Genomic DNA, 17808 nt, shown 5'->3' on the forward strand with positions numbered 1-17808 from the left:
GTTTTTATAAATGTTTATAAATTAATGAAAAGCTGAAATGTCTTTAGTCAAGTACTCAACCCTTTTGTTATGGCAAGCCTAAATAAGTTCAGGAGTAAAAATGTGCTTAAGTCACATAATAAGTTGCATGGACTCACTCTGTGTGCAATAATAGTGTTTAACATGATTGTTTTATGACTACCTCATCTCTGTACCCCACACATACAATTATCTGTAAAGTCACTCAGTCAAGCAGTGAATTTCAAATGCCGATTTAACCACAAAGACCAGGGAGATTTTCCAATGCCTCGCAAAGAAAGGCGAGTGATAGGTCATTTTAAGATAATGGTGATAGGTCATTTTAAAAAGCAGACATTGGATATCCCTTTGAGCATGGTGAAGTTATTACTTACACTTTGGATGGTGTATCAATACACCTAGTCATAGTCACTACAAAGAGAAAGGTGTCCTTCCTAACTCAGTTGCTGGAGAGGAAGGAAATCGCTCAGGGATTTCACCATGAGTCCAATTGTTGGTGACTTTAAAACACTTGGGAGTTTAATGGCTGTGAAAGGCCAAAACTGAGAATAGATTAACAACATTGTAGTTACTCCACAATACTAACCTAATCGAGTGAAAAGAAGGAAGCCTGTATAGAATAAAAATATTCAGAAACATGCATCCAGTTTGCAACAAGGCACTGCAAAAAATGTGGTAAAGCAATTCACTTTTGTTCCTGAAAATAAAGTGTTATGTTTGGGGTAAATCCAGTACAACACATTACTGAGTACCACTCTTCATATTTTCAAGCATAGTGGTGGCTGCATCATGTTCTGGGCATGCTTGTAATCATTAAGGACTGGGGAGTTTTTCAGGATATGGAGCTAAGCACAGGCAAAATCCTAATGGAAAACCTGCTTCAGTCTGCTTTCCACCAGACACTGGGAGATTAATTCACCTTTCAGCAGGACAATTACTTAAAACACAAGGTCAAATATAGACTGGAGTTTGTTACCAAGATGACATTGAATGTTCCTGAGTGGCATAGTTAGTTTGATCTAAATTATCTTAAATCTATAGCAAGACTTGATAATGGCTGTCTAGCAATGATCAACAACCAACTTGACAGAGCTTGAAGAATTAAAAATAATAATAAATGGGTAAATATTGTACAATCCAGGTGTGCAAAGCTCTTAGAGACTTATTCTGATTCTAACATGTATTGACTCAGGGGGTTGAATACTTATCTAATCAAGATATTAGTGTTTTATTTCACATGAATATATTTTTTTTTAAAGTTGTTCCACTTCGACAGAGTAATCCCACTTTTTTTCACAACAAAATGTGGAAAAAGTCAAGGGATGAATACTTTCTAAATGCACTGTAAATGTTTTACAGAACTTGGTGTAAACAAGATGATTAAGTTGTAGATGGCCTGAGTGAGTCACTGCTTAGATAAATCAAGGTTAAGAAGAGTGAAAGAGGGAGAGGAACATCTGACAAAGGAAACATTTGAGAAGGAAGAGTGATAAACAGAGAAAGGTGAGAAGCCAGGAGAAGAGGATGTCAGACATCATTTATGGTGATTTTCTCTGAGTTACAGCCAATCTGTTCTCCTTGAGGACATGGAAACCATTAGCCTGTTAGCTCACTGGGTGGAACAGCATCTAACGTTTATGTTTCTTTGTCATACAGGTGATGCCATAGTGCGGAATGAGACTGGAGATATAATTGTAGGTAAGTGGGCCAATACTCCGTGCTACACTTGAAAGTAAAATTGTGTTAAGGTGATTAACATGAATGTACCATAAAATCTTTCAACTTTGACCCTTGACTGATGGTTCTAATAATGACTTCCTGAAGGTGTTGTCCAACAGTGGAAACATTGATGCGTACGTAGGAGACAGTGGCAGTGCAGAACTCCACTCTGAGCAAGGTAAACAAAATCGAACATTTTGGGTGGATGTACTGGGTATACAACGCTCAATAGGATGAGCCATATCTGGTCATCTATCTGAATTGTATCTGATCTTTATTTCTCTGTCTCCAATGTTACACCTCTGACCCCGTCTTCTCCTGTCACGGTCTTTCCATCACTCTTTCCTCCCTTTTGCTTTCCATTTCTCTCACCCCTCTTCTTTCTCCTTCTCTTAGGTGCAGTGTCAGTGCGTGTCCCCTCCTCTATAAGAGCAGGAGTGCAGATGTGTGGAGTGTTTATGGAGATCAGCCCAGAGGTCATCCTGCACCAGCAAGAGAAAGATTCCCTAGATAGCATGACCACTGTCACCAGTCAGTCATCCCTTTAAACACTACTGGGACAAGACTCACCAATGAGTTACATTTACACCTGTTTACTCACCAGACCCCACCTACTAAACTCACCCAGTGAGTCATCACAGCTGTACAGTACACATCTACTACTGTTAGTACTAAACTCACCCAATTCTTTTTCTTCTGCTCCCCCTCCTCTCTCCCTCTTTCAAGACCATATGAATGGGCAGCCCCAGGGGGACCAGTGGATCAGGGCCCAGGCAGACAGAGGCTGCATTAGCCTAAAGAGAGCTGGTTTAAGTCTCTAAAGCTGGGCAGCTGAGGGTTCACTCCCAGGCCAACACTTTCAAAAATGTGTCCTTCTTACATACTGTACTACGTCCTCAGGGACAAAAGGTATATACAGTGGGGTCCGAAATTATTGACACCCTTGATAAAGATGAGCAATAATGACTGTATAAAATAAATGATTCATACTGAGCTATATTGTATGCATAAAGAAATGGGGGAATTATTTTATAGTAATACAGTTGCTCAGAGAAAGAGATTTTGTTTAAGAAGTTATATATTTTTTATTCTCAAAGGTAGGGGTCAAAATTAATGACACCCCTAAAGATTCTTATAAATAAACAAAGTACGGTAGTCAAAAGTGTAGTACTTGGCCCCATATCTACATGAAGCTTGTGAGTCTACAAACTTGTTGGATGCATTTGAAGTTCATTTTGGTTCAGTTTCAGATTATTTTGTGCCCAATAGAAATGAATGATAAACAAAGTTACAGAGAGTCAAAGATCATACCCCCAAGACATGATAAACCCCTCACCATTAACCATTTAAAAAAATATATATTTTAAAATATATTTAACCTTTATTTAACTAGACAAGTCAGTTAAGAACAAATTCTTATTTACAATGACAGCCTACACTGGCCAAACCCGGACGATGCTTGGTAAATTGTGCGCCGCCCTATGGGACTCCCAATCATGGCCAGTTGTGATACAGGCTGAAATCAAACCAGGGTGTCTGTAGTGAAGCCTCGAGCACTGAGATGCAGTGCCTTAGAACGCTGCGCCACTTGGGAGCCCGTACCAACAACAGGGGAGGTTAGAATCTATTGGGGGTATTATCTTTGACCCTCTAACTTTCTCCAGGCTGTATCACAAGCCCCCTTTACTGGCTCAAATAGCCGACCAATCAGCCTGTTACCAACCCTTAGTAAACTTTAGGAAAGAAATGGTGTTTGACCAGATACAATGCTATTTCACCTTAAACAAATTGACAACAGAATTTCAGCATGCTTATAGGGAAGGACACTCAACAAGCACAGAACTTACACAAATGACTGATGATTGGCTGAGAGGAATGGATGATACAATGATTGTGGGGGCTGTCTTGTTAGACTTCAGTGCAGCTTTTGACATTTTCGATCATAGTCTGCTGCTGGAAAAATGTATGTGTTATGGCTTTACACCCCCTGCTATATTTGGATAAAGACTTACCTGTCTAACAGAACACAGAGGGTGTTCTGTAATGGAAGCCAACATAATCAGTTCCCGCTCAGCCCAGTCAAAACTGTTCGCTGCTCTGGCACCCCAATGGTGGAACAAGCTCCCTCACGACGCCAGGACAGCGGAGTCAATCACCACCTTCCGGAGACACCTGAAACCCCACCTCTTTAAGGAATACCTAGGATAGGATAAAGTAATCCTTCTAACCCCCCCCTTAAACGATTTAGATGCACTATTGTAAAGTGGTTGTTCCACTGGATATCATAAGGTGAATGCACCAATTTGTAAGTCGCTCTGGATAAGAGCGTCTGCTAAATGACTTAAATGTAAATGTAATAATCCAGGTAGAATCAGGAATTCCCCAGCATTTCGCTACACTCGCATTAACATCTGCTAACCATGTGTATGTGACAAATAGAATTTGATTTGGGTAGCTGTTTAGGCTCCTTGGTTTTTTCAATTTTTACTAATGACATGCCACTAACTTTGAGTAAAGCCAGAGTGTCTACGTATGCGAATGACTCAACATTATACATGTCAGCTACTACAGCGACTGAAATGACTGCAACACTCAACAAAGAGCTGCAGTTAGTTTCCGAGTGGGTGGCAAGGAATAAGTTAGCCCTAAATATTTCTAAAACTAAAAGCATTGAATTTGGAACAAAACACTCACTAAACCTTAAACCTCAACTAAATCTTGTAATAAATAATGTGAAAATTGAGCAAGATGAGATGACTAAACTGCTTGGAGGAACCCTAGATTGTAAACGGTCATGGTCAAAACATATTGATGCAGTAGTAGCTAAGATGGGGAGAAGTCTGTCCATAATAAAGCACTGCTCTACCTTCTTAACAGCACTATCAACAAGGCAGGTCCTACAGGCCCTAGTTTTGTCACACCTGGACTACTGTTCAGTTGTGTGGTCAGGTGCCACAAAAAAGGACTTAGGAAAATTGCAGTTGGATCAGAACAGGGCAGCAAGGCTGGCCCTTGGATGTATAGAGAGAGCTAATATTAATAATATGCATGTCAATCTCTCCTGGTTGAAGTGGAGGAGGGATTGACTTCATCGCTACTTTTATTTATGAGAGGTATTGACATGTTGAATGCACCAAGCTGTCTGTCTAAACTACTGGCACACAGCTTGGACACCCATGTATACCCCATAAGACATGCCACAAGAGGTCTCTTCACAGTCCCCAAGTCCAGAACAGACTATGGGAGGCACACAGTACTACATAGAGCCATGAATTCATGGAACTCAATTCCACATCAAGTAACTAATGCCAGCAGAAAAATTATATTTAAAAAACAGATTAAAAAAAACACCTTATTGAACAGCGGGGACAGTGAAGCAACACAAACATTGGCGCACACACACACACACACACACACACACACACACGATAGACATGGATTTAGTACTGTAGATATGTGGTAGTGGTGGAGTAGGGGCCTGAGGGCACACAGTGTGTTGTGAAATCTGTGAATGTATTGTAATGTTTTAAAAATTGTATAAACTGTCTTAATTTTGCTAGACCCCAGCTAATGGGGATCCATAATAAATACAAATACAAATAGTCATAAATATTCACGATTCATTCAGGATTATCTGTAATCATGGTAACATCCACATTTAATGTAGAAGTGTTTAGAAACACTCTATTCTTAATTATAATAAAAGTGACTCCAAAATGACACATTATTTACCATTCATTTCTTCTGGGCACAAAATAATCTGAAACAACCAAAACGAACTGCAAATGCATCCAACAAGATTTTAGAGTCACAAGCTTGATGTAGTCATTGCGTGCTAGGAATATGGGACCAAATACTAAACCTTTGACTACTTTATTCATAAGAGGTGTCAATAATTTTGACCCCTACCCTTTTGAGGAAAACTATTACTTGTTAAACATAATCTCTTTCTCTGAGAAATTGTATTAGTATAAAATATTAATTTCCCCCTAAAATATAACATACAATATAGCTCAGTATTTGATTTATTTTATGACAAGGAAAAAACTGTCGTTTTGCCCCTGAGCAAGGCAGTTAACCCATTGTTCCCCTGGCGCCAAAGATGTGGATGTGGATTAAAACAGCCCCCCGTACCTCTGATTCAGAGGCGTTGGGTTAAATGTGGAAGACACATTTCAGGTGAAGGCATTCAGTTGTACAACTGACTAGGTATCCCCCTTTCGCTTTCCGTACAGTTATTATTGCTCATCTTTATCAAGGGTGTCAATTTCTTATCCAACCAAACGGTCTACAATTTATTTTTGTTCTCAATCTATTGTTTTAGAAGTGAATATCATGCCCGAAAGTAAAGGCTATGCTACAGATGTGATAACGGCAACTGCAGGCTATATTACATGTCTATATAGAGTTGTAGCACATGATCATGGTTAATAGAGGTAACTCAGTCATGTTTCTGCTTTAGCCAACTGTTGTTGTCATGAGATGGCTCAAGCAGAAATATAGTGGCATGCTGGCAGCCAGGCTAGTTCAGTCATTTTCTTTGTGGTCATCAGCAGAGCTCTTAGATTGAAATACTGAACAACATTCAGGTCTCACATATTCAGTCAGGTATTGAGGTTGAAGTCTAACTGGACATTTGAGAAGTTCAGAGACTGCTGTGGTTAGTGTGTGAGCAACAGTCAAAGGAAGAAAAACTTTTAAGACTTTCTGACCACAGGGTGGAAACTGCAAAATGTACAAAATAGGTTTGGGGGATCAATTTACTGTGAATAAAAAATAAATGGGAAAAGTGTTGACACTGACAAAAAAATCTAATCAATATCGAGGACATTTATTTTTTTATGATTATTTCCAAGCTAAAATTGTTTGCTGTATGATGTAATTATGAAATTCAATCATCTGTCTTGTGTTGCAATACATAGAAGAAAGCTTTGACCTTTCTCCTACTCAGTTGAAACAGTATGATGCAGAAGATTTGCATAAATGTATATAATGTATAAATGTATATACTGCATACATGTATATACTGCATACATGTATATACTGCATACATGTATATACTGCATTGATTCTCAGATACAAAATATTGTTTTCTGGTTATTAATCTTTGGCCATTCCTTTCCGATGCTTGATATCTGAGCTAGAGTTAATGAAAGGTGCAGTGTATATGTTAGGGATTTGATTTACCGTAGATTGCGAGGTTGTGTGTGTACTGTATAAACTAAGTCCTTGTGCGTTTGTTTGTCTGCATGGACTGTGTGTATTCATGCTGTGTATTCGTAGTCCTCTCCACAGGCCTTTATCAAATTCCTCTTTTTGTTGTTTCTTGGTGCTGGCTCCTCTTCCTCCCAGGTGTCCTGGATCTTGTCGGGTCGTCCGATTGGCTGCAGCAGCTGGCCAAGACTGTCATAGCCGAACCAGTAGGGGGCGTCATCGTTACTGTGCTCCCACTTCTCAACACAGGGCTGGAGCCTCAGAGCCGCCTGCCTAAACACACACACACACACACACACACACACACACACACACACACACACACACACACACACACACACACACACACACACACACACACACACACACACACACAGTTACTTTGCACCCAGTGTTACATCTTTAGTTTCTGGACATTTCATTTCAGTTGAAGTGTGTGTATGTGTGTTTTACTTGGATATTCCCCTGCAGTAGACCATGTTGATGGTGTTGAGCTGTGGGCAGCCTGTCTGTAGGAAGCGTGGTGTGCGATCAGTCAGGAGAACACAGCCACTCACGTCCAGCTCTCTCAGGAAGTGACGCCCTACTGTCAGGTACTGTACCGCCAGGTCTGTCATCTGATAGGGGAAGTACATAGACAATAGGCAAGATATTTTGGTAATATTGTTTGTTTGTGTGTGTGAATACCTTTGGGCAGCCAGGCATGCGTAACGTGACTATAGTCCTGCAGTAGAAGGACAGAGCCTTGATGGCCTGGTCAGATAGAGCTACACAGTGAGACACGTCCATATACTCCAGACCTCTCGCCTGCCTGCAGAACTTCTGCTTTCACAGGGAGAGCAGGAGAGAGAAGAGGAGGAGGGTTACTTTAAGAAGTGAATTCCTTTAACACTCTTTCAATGAGGTATCACAGACAGTCAAAAGGTACTGTGCAGACTGCAGAACACAAAGTAAAGAGTACCTCTATACCAATGTCAGTAATCCAGACACACTCAGAGGCAACCAGCTTCTTCAGGCCAGGGTTCCCACCTAGAGCAATCAGCCCCTGAAAACATAAGTTGTGTTGTTGGAGTGTTTTTAGATAGCCAACTGTAATACGACACACCTACACGGCAATGTATGGGAGCATTACCTGGTCCATGATGTTGCAGCCACTGATGTCCAGAGAGAGGAGAGAGGAACAGCTACTGAGCCACTCCAGACCAGAATTAGACAGGTTATCACAGTAAGACACACTCAGGTGGTTCAGCTTACTGCACCTGTACACACACACACCATGCCAGTCTGTCAGTGTGTGCGTGCATGTCTGTGGGTGCGTGTGTGTGAGTTTTTATATGACCTTACTTCTGAGCCACCCTCATGATAGCTAAGTCGTTGATGCGGCTGCAGTTGCTCAGATTCAGCTCCCTCAGTTTAGAGGCAGAAGGCCCCTCAGTCAGGTACCGCAGCCCCATGTCACTCACCCTACGAACACACACAGGCGCACACACACAAGCAGTCAGGTAGCGCAGCCCGATATCATCTAACGTAGAGAGACAGAACACACTCGCACAGACACACACCTGCTGCAGTGTGAGATGTTGAGGTAGACCAGGTTTTTGAGGGCGCCCATAGACTTTAGGCTGGAGTCAGTCATTCTAGGGCAGTCAGCAGCATGGAGCCTCGTAAGGCCTGGAGAACTACGACACAGAGCCCTCCAACTGATGTCTGACATACGACTGTTACCTACAAAAACACACGGACAACTGTCATAACATGCACCATAACAAACAAAGTGTGTGTGTTGATACTGCCCTTGAACCATTTGTCTTACATGACTAATCACATCCTCAGAAACAAACTGACCATCTCCTTTGGCTGAAGAGCTATAATGATTGGCTAATCACTTAACAGTGACTTGTGCCAGATACAGCACTGTATAATGCCAAGAGTTAGAGGATAGCAAAGGTTTCAGGTTTGACCAACTACATGACCTGCTGGCTGCTGCATCATGGTTTGATGTCACAGACCAATCACATGAAATGAGGTCTAGCGCCTCACTCAGTCACCCAATCAGAGCCCCTGTAGACGTCACCCTGGCAACGAGACTCACCACAATGATTGTTGCCAAGACAAATAAAGAACACTAATAGACATGGAACATGACACGCACTCATGCACACACACTCACCATCAACACTGAACTTGGTGAGGTTGGCCACCTCAGCGATGGCTTTGAAGGCGGAGTCTGAGAGATGGGGCGTGTCCCATAGGGAGATGGCAGACAGAGAGTGACACTTAGAGGCCAGCTCCTATTGGAAGAAACCAGACTAAGTGGCAGTCCATTCACTCATTAATGACACAGGTAGCCAATGGAGGTTTAAAATATGGTCTTACTCCCTATTGATAGCAATAATTTTTGCCAGAGCCTAAATGAGTTGTCTGGTAGCTCCATACGTACCAGCACACAGCTGTCTGACAGAGTAGGCATGTCATTGAAGACTATCTGCTGGAGTAGAGGGCAGCCCGCTGCTATGTACCTGAAACCTTCCACTGAGATCTGCTGGGACAAAACACCACACACAGAGTACATTAGAGAGTAGGTAGGTGGGTGAGAGAGAGATGGAGAGTGTGTACAGTTTGTAATTTAAAACAAACAGGTCTCTCTCTCTCTCTCTCTCTCAGCAGAGTTCAACCAACGCTGGCCAGCACTTTTTGGTGACTGTTGTAATCTAAAACCAGTGTGTTAGCTGTAGCCACCTCCTTCTCTCTTAGAATCAGAGAGAGAACCTCTCTCAAATCCCAGTATCAACCTACAGACTTGTAGGAGAGGAGCACACAAACTGACTTCAGTACAGCCGGGTAGCAGAGGACACAGACGTGTTGGAGAAGAGAGGAGCACACAAACTGATCTGGATACAGTTGAAGCAGATAGAAGAGGCGACATACAGATCAGAGAGGACCATAGGAACTGACCTGAGTGCAGCCAGAGAGGTCAAGGTGGATGAGCTTGTGGCAGCCCTTCCCTGAGGCCAGGTACTGTAAGCCTTTATCAGTGAACCTACGGCAGCATGCTAGACTCAGGAACTGCAGGTTTAGGCAGCTCCTGGACAGACAGAGGGGGTTTAAGATCAATATGTGAGTAGTACTGGGCAACAACTGGCTGTGTATTAGCTAAAGTTCCATGATTTGTATTGGAAAAGTAATACTCCAGAGTATTTCTAAAGCCAATTGTGCACCTACAGTCTGTTATCGGCCTGATTCACTAGTTCAAGTCTCACAATCTTCAGTTTGTGAAGGTGTGGGGGTTGGATAGTGAGGATATGAATGATTATTTGACATCTGGCCGGGTTGCAGCAGTTGAACTACCAAGGTAGGATGTCAGGAAAGGGGTTGAGAGGGTTGGTGAGATGTGAGGTAGGCAGAGTTGTCAATTGACTGTAGCATCTGATTGGGAGAATCTTTTATTTCGAAACCTAAGTTTAGACATTGTTAATCAAGAGAAATCCCACAAGAACAGCAGAGATGAAGGATGGACAAAGAGACAGAGAGGAGAGAAGGGAACTGCCATAGAGAGAGAGCGGCGTGTAGGAATATGTTGACAGCAGCAGCTGAGGGTTGAAAGTCTTTGCAATTGAACTGAAATAAGACTATTTCTCCAGGTTAATTCTCAGCCAGGTCTGTGAAGCATTTTCACACTGCTAGGTTCCAATGATTTCTAGTCTATAAGCTCATAAGGTTTAAAAGAAAACTGAGCCTATGGAATTGCTTTCAGGTGTAACATTCTTTGGATACAAAGGATACAAAGAAACAGTCCTGCATGCGCACATGCGCTCACACAAACATTTGATTTCTCTATTTCTCAATCTGTTTCTTTCTCTGTTCCTCTCAGTATTTCTGTTTCGTCGTGCCACATAATCCCACTACATCACTGGGATAACAGTATTGGGTAATCCTAACTGATTATGACATGAGTAATAGCTATGGCCTGGGATTTAAGTGACTATTTTCCATTCAGAAGAGAGAGAAAGAGAGAAAGACCCAAATGGTTTAGATTAGGAGATGAGAGAGAGAGACCCAAATGGTTTAGATTAGGAGATGAGAGAGAGAGACCCAAATGGTTTAGATTAGGAGATGAGAGAGAGAGACCCAAATGGTTTAGATTAGGAGATGAGAGAGAGAGATCCAAATGGTTTAGATTAGGAGATGAGAGATAGACCCAAATGGTTTAGATTAGGAGATGAGAGATAGACCCAAATGGTTTAGATTAGGAGATGAGAGAGAGACCCAAATGGTTTAGATTAGGAGATGAGAGAGAGAGACCCAAATGGTTTAGATTAGGAGATGAGAGAGAGAGACCCAAATGGTTTAGATTAGGAGATGAGAGAGACCCAAATGGTTTAGATTAGGAGATGAGAGATAGACCCAAATGGTTTAGATTAGGAGATGAGAGATAGACCCAAATGGTTTAGATTAGGAGATGAGAGAGAGAGACCCAAATGGTTTAGATTAGGAGATGAGAGAGAGAGACCCAAATGGTTTAGATTAGGAGATGAGAGAGACCCAAATGGTTTAGATTAGGAGATGAGAGAGAGAGACCCAAATGGTTTAGATGAGGAGATGAGAGAGACCCAAATGGTTAAGTTTAGGAGATGAGAGACCCAAATGGTTAAGTTTAGGAGATGAGAGACCCAAATGGTTAAGCTTAGGAGATGAGAGAGACCCAAATGGTTAAGATTAGGAGATGGGAAAGAGACAGACAGACAGGCAAAGACAGAGATAGACACAGTACAGGCTCTGTCTGCTTGGGCCAATAACAGGCCCTTATAATGGCTTTGCGGACAAGAGGTGGTAAAAGCAGCAACTGACATTAACCCAAAATGTGTTTGGGACATGAAACAATTGCTTTACTGTGCCTACACTGTGTTCTAATGAAATGGGAAACATTTTCCATCACTGGAGTATCTGTGGTCTATGAGTGTTTACCTGGAGAGCTCTCTGAGAGTCCCGTTGGCCACATATGAGAAGGACAGGTTCAGGTAGAGCAGAGTGGGGCAGCCTTCTAGAATCATACACACCATCTCATCCTGGTGAAGGACAACACAAGGCTACATTTTATTCAAACCATCTGTGTATTTTACATTTATAGTGCCTCTGGTCCTATCACATATCACATATATTATAGCATTATATGACTATATAAGCATGCATAACAGCTCATAGCACATTCAAATGAGCCCTCAGAGTTCTTTATACATCTCATAGACAGTGTTATCCAATCAAATCTAAAAACAAACAAGACCACTAAACTAACAACAATATATTTTTCATGGTACTCAGCTGTGGCCAAAGGCATGTAAAGAAAATCACCAACAGCTGCAACCACCTAGATGAGCCTGGTACCCCTTGACTTATTCCACATTTTGTTGTATTACAGCCTGATTAAATATATATATTGTTTTATCTCACCCATATACACGCAATACTCCATAATGACAAAGAGAAAACAAGTTTTCAGAATTTTTTTCACATTTATTGAAAATGAAATACATAAATATCTAATTTACATACAATACAGTTCAAAAGTTTGGGTTCACTTAGAAATGTCCATGTTTTTGAAAGAAAAGCATTTTTTTTTACCATTAAAATAATATCAAATTGATCAGAAATGCAATGTATATATTGTTAATGTTTTAAATGACTATTGTAGCTGGAAATGGCTGATTTTTTTAGGGAATATCTGCATAGCCATACAGAGGTCCATTATCAGCAACCATCACTCCTATGTTCCAATGGCACGTTGTGTTAGCTAATCCAAGTTTATCATTTTAAAAGGCTAATTGATCATTAGAAAAGCCTTTTGCAATTATGTTAGTACAGCTGAAAACTGTTGTTCAAATTAAAGAAGCAATAAAACTGTCCTTCTTTAGACTAGTTGAGTATCTGGAGCATCAGCATTTGTGGGTTCGGTTACAGGCTCAAAATGGCCAGAAACAAATAACTTTTGTCTGAAACTCGTCAGTCAATTCTTGTCCTGAGAAATGAAGGCTATTCCACGGGAGAAATTGCCAAGAAACTGAAGATCTCATACAATGATGTGCACTACTCCCTTCACAGAACAGAGCAAACTGTCTCTAACCAGAATAGAAAGAGGAGTGGGAGGCCCCGGTGCACAATTGAGCAGGAGGACAAGTACATTAGTTTGAGAAACAGACGCCTCACACGTCCTTAACTGGCAGCTTCATTAAATAGTACCCGCAAAACACCAGTCTCAACGTCAACAGTGAAGAGGCGGCTCCGGGATGCTGGCCTTCTAGGCAGAGTTGCAAAGAAAAAGCCATATCTCAGACTGGCCAATAAAAATAAAAGATTAAGATGGGCAAAAGAACACAGACACTGGACAGAGGAACTCTGCCTAGAAGGCTAGCATCCCGGAGTCGCCTCTTCACTATTTTAGATTTTAGATTCTTCAAAGTAGCCACCCTTTGCCTTGATGACAGCTTTGCACACTCTTGGCATTCTCTCAACCAGCTTCACCTGGAATGCTTTTCCAACAATCTTGAAGGAGTTCCCACATATGCTGAGCACTTGTTGGCTGCTTTTCCTTCACACTCTGTGGTCCAACTCATCCCAAACCATCTCAATTGAATTGAGGTCGAGTGATTGTGAAGGCCAGATCATCTGATGCAGCACTCAATCCCTCTCCTTGGTCAAATAGCCCTTACACAACCTGGAAGAGTGGTTTGGGTCATTGTACTGTTGAAAAACAAATGATAGTCCCACTAAGCGCAAACCAGATGGGATGGTGTATTGCAGCAGAAATCACTGACAGTGTCACCAGCAAAGCGCCACCACATCATCACACCTCCTCCTCCATGCTTCATGGTGGGAACCCCACATGCGGAGATCATCTGTTCACCTACTCTGCGTCTCACAAAGACACAGTGGTTGGAACCAAAAATCAAACATTTAGACTCGTCAGACCAAAGGACAGGTTTCCACCAGTCTAATGTCAATTGCTCATGTTTCTTGGCCTAAGCAAGTCTCATCTTCTTATTGGTGTCCTGTGGTTTCTTTGCAACAATTCGACCATGAAGGCCTGATTAACGCAGTCTCCTCTGAACAGTTGATGTTGAGATGTATCTGTTACTTGAACTCTGTGAAGCATTTATCAAGGCTGCAATTTCTGAATCTTGTAACTCTAATGAACTTATGCTCTGCAGCAGAGGTAACTCTGGGTCTTCCTTTCTGTGGCGGTCCTTATAAGAGCCAGTTTCATCATAGCGCTTGATGATTTTTGCGACTGCATTTGAAGAAACTTAAAAAGTTCTTGAAATTGTCCAGATTGACTGACCTTCATGTCTTAAAGTAATGATGGACTGTCATTTCTCTTTGCTTATTTGAGCTGTTCTTGCCACAATATGGACTTGGTATTTTACCAAATAGGGATATCTTCGGTATACCACCCCTACCTTGTCACAACACAACCTTGTCTCAAACGTATTAAGGAAATAAATTCCACAAATTAACTTTTAACAAGACACACCTGTTAATTGAAATACATTCCAGGTGACTACCTCATGAAGCTGGTTGAGAGAATGCCAAGAGTGTACAAAACTGTCATCAAGGCAAAGGGTGGCTACTTTGAAGAATCTAAAATCTAAAATATATTTTGATTTGTTTTTTTTGGTTACTACATGATTCCATATGTGTTATTTCATAGTTTTGATGTCTTCACTATTATTCTACAATTGAGAAATAGTAAAAATAAAGAAAAATCCTGGAATGAGTAGGTGTGTCCAAACTTTTGACTCATACTGTACGTGTGTGTGTTCTAGCATGTGTGCATATGCATGTCTGTTCCTGTGTGTGTGTGTGTGTGTCTCCCTTCACAGTCACCGCTGTTCCATAAGGTGTATTTTTTATATCGATTTTTTTGCTTGCATCATATTTTTTATATATATTCTACTGCTTGCATCAGTTGTCTGATGTGGAGTAGAGTTCCATGTAGTCATGGCTCTATGTAGTACTGTGCCCCTCCCATTGTCTGTTGATTTGGGGATTGTGAAGAGACCTCTGTTGGCATGACTTGTGGGGTATGCATGGGTGTCTGAGCTGTGTGCCAGTAGTTTAAACAGACACCTCGGTGCATTCAGCATGTCAACACTTCTTACAAAAACAAGTAGTATATGTATAAAACAAGTAGTATATGTCATACTCTTTATCCCAGACAGCATCAGACACATGGGCTACACATACTGAGAGAGAGGGGCGCTGTTTACCTCGCTCGGACCATTTCTCCTGTGAGATTCAGACACTTGCGAATTGATGGAAAATTATGAAAACACAGAAAGATAAGTGATTATATAATTGTTGGTTTTTACTGGTCAAATATTTGGGGAAGCCTGGCTTCCCTTGGTATCCATGAATACACACCACTGCCATAACAAAGGGGTTGAATACTTATTAACTCAAGACATTTCAGCTTTATATTTTGTATTAATTTGTAAACATTTCTAAAAACATAACTACACTTTGAAATTATGGGGTATTGTGTGTAGGCCAGTGACACAACATCTCAATATAATACATTTTAAATTCAGGCTGTAACACAAAATGTGGAAAAAGTCAAAAGGTATGAATACTTTCTGAAGTGAAGGCACTTGACAAAATGTTTAATGTAGAAAATGTTCATATTATCCATAGGCATTTTATGTTATTTGAAGAATGTTGTGTAATCAGTAGAGATGAATCGTAACTGTAAATCACATTATACGAGAAGCAATTCCACCCTCCACCTGAGCCCTGATTTCATAATCTGACTTCAACTTTCTCTTTATGAGTGGTGATGAGCTTCAGAACAGTGACATTCCATCACTGCTATGGACAGAATTAATGAAACGCATATCAACTAAAGATGAAAGGGAGATTTGCTGAATTTTTCCCTTCTGTTCTACAGTTGGGTTTTATTTCACTTCTGGAAGATAAGAGGGTAGTTTGTACCCGTGAGTAGACCTGGCCATTACTCACTTTAATGTTGAAACACTCTGACAGGTTCAGCTCCTGTAGGTTTCTGCATTCACCTGGGAAAGAGAGGGATACAAAGAGAGAGACAGAAAAGTAGCAGCAGAAACATTAGGATGTTTCCAGATGTGTGTTCTTTATTTTAAATCATATACTCAAGTGCAAATGCACATAAACACGCACCAACAAACAAATCACAGATTGTGAGGAATATTTAAGGATGTTTATATGAAAAGCATCTTTGAACTTGGTTCAAAGTCAACAAGCCCATAAATGATAGAGTACAACACTGTATTTCAAATCAAATCAAACTTTATTTGTCACATGTGCCGAATACAACAAGTGTAGACCTTACAGTGAAATGCTTACTTACAAGCCCTTAACCAACAGTGCAGTTCAAGAAGAGTTAAGAAAATATTTACTAAATAAACTAGTGAAAAATAATAAAAAGTAAGACAATAACATAACAATAACAAGGCTATAAACAGGGGGTACCGGTACCGAGTCAGTGTGAGGGGGTACAGATTAGAGGTAATTTGTACATGTAGGTAGGGGTCAATGTAGGAGGGAGGGGTCAATGGTCCGGTGGCCATTTGATTAATTGTTCAGCAGTCTTATTGCTTGGGGGTAGAAGCTGTTAAGGAGCCTTTTGGTCCTAGACTTGACTACTTGGCTTGCGAGGGGTCTGTGGTATATGTAAGTCACCAGGTCAATGTGAGAGTTATTTATTAGTTATTTATCTCCCACACACATTGACTTCATGCTGTCAACTGAATTTACTGTCACACACTGTAAGCTAAATAAGCTAAATGCAGGAATGTACATCAAACAATATTCCAGATATTGCAATTTAATCATTGTGATGCTTCAAAGTAACTCTCCAGTGGTTCTAGATTTCTATCAATGATGTTGCTCTTGCTGCTGGTGATTCTCTGATCCACCTCTACGCAGACGACACCATTCTGTATACTTCTGACCCCTCTTTGGACACTGTGTTAACTAACCTCCAGACGAGCTTCAATGCCATACAACTCTCCTTCCGTGGCCTCCAACTGCTCTTAAACGCAAGTAAAACTAAATGCATGCTATTCAATCGATCACTTCCCACACCTGCTCGCCCGTCCAGCATCACTACTCTGGACGGCTCTGACTTAGAATACGTGGACAATTACAAATACCTGGGTGTCTGGTTAGACTGTAAACTCTCCTTCCAGACTCACATTAAGCATCTCCAATCCAAAATTAAATCTAGAATCGGCTTCCTATATCGCAACAAAGCATCCTTCACTCATGCTGCCAAACATACCCTCGTAAAACTGACCATCCTACCGATCCTCGACCTCGGCGATGTCATTTACAAAATAGCCTCCAACACTCTACTCAACAAACTGGATGCAGTCTATCACAGTGCCATCCGTTTTGTCACCAAAGCCCCATACACTACCCACCATTGCGACCTGTACGCTCTTGTTGGTTGGCCCTCGCTTCATACTCGTCGCCAAACCCACTGGCTACAGGTCATCTACAAGTCTCTGCTAGGTAAAGCCCCGCCTTATCTCAGCTCACTGGTCACCATAGCAGCACCCACTCGTAGCACGTGCTCCAGCAGGTATATCTCACTGGTCACCCCCAAAGCCAATTCCCCCTTTGGTCGTCTTTCCTTCCAGTTCTCTGCTGCCAATGACTGGAACGAACTGCAAAAATCTCTGAAGCTGGAGACTCATATCTCCCTCGCTAGCTTTAAGCACCAGCTGTCAGAGCAGGTCACAGATCACTGCACCTGTACATAGCCCATCTGTAAACAGCCCATCTATCTACCTACCTCATCCCCATACTGTATTTATTTAACTTGCT

General features: G+C 41.3%; 1 protein-coding gene and 1 pseudogene across 2 annotated transcripts in view; one reads left to right on the forward strand and one right to left on the reverse strand.

The window, feature by feature from the left end:
- Nucleotides 1-17808, forward strand: part of LOC106561341 (E3 ubiquitin/ISG15 ligase TRIM25-like) — a 552627-nt pseudogene that overhangs the window by 324958 nt on the left and 209861 nt on the right.
- LOC106561327 (F-box and leucine-rich repeat protein 13) overlaps nt 5495-17808 on the reverse strand; it is a 37521-nt gene continuing 25207 nt past the window's right edge. Inside the window, exons 10-21 of one of the 2 annotated variants that reach the window (XM_014125168.2) lie at nt 15961-16013; nt 11917-12017; nt 9907-10036; nt 9392-9493; nt 9122-9242; nt 8514-8676; nt 8296-8415; nt 8084-8210; nt 7913-7996; nt 7639-7773; nt 7405-7568; nt 5495-7224 (exon numbers count right to left, since the gene is read on the reverse strand). In XM_014125168.2, coding sequence (XP_013980643.1) covers nt 7002-7224; nt 7405-7568; nt 7639-7773; nt 7913-7996; nt 8084-8210; nt 8296-8415; nt 8514-8676; nt 9122-9242; nt 9392-9493; nt 9907-10036; nt 11917-12017; nt 15961-16013 — 1523 coding nt within the window. In that variant the 3' untranslated portion in view covers nt 5495-7001. The remainder of the gene's footprint in view (nt 7225-7404; nt 7569-7638; nt 7774-7912; nt 7997-8083; nt 8211-8295; nt 8416-8513; nt 8677-9121; nt 9243-9391; nt 9494-9906; nt 10037-11916; nt 12018-15960; nt 16014-17808) is intronic. The other variant, XM_014125169.2, reaches the window with a different exon arrangement.

The sequence above is a fragment of the Salmo salar genome, chromosome ssa17 (assembly GCF_905237065.1).
Source record: "Salmo salar chromosome ssa17, Ssal_v3.1, whole genome shotgun sequence".
In the NCBI taxonomy this organism is placed as follows: domain Eukaryota; kingdom Metazoa; phylum Chordata; class Actinopteri; order Salmoniformes; family Salmonidae; genus Salmo; species Salmo salar.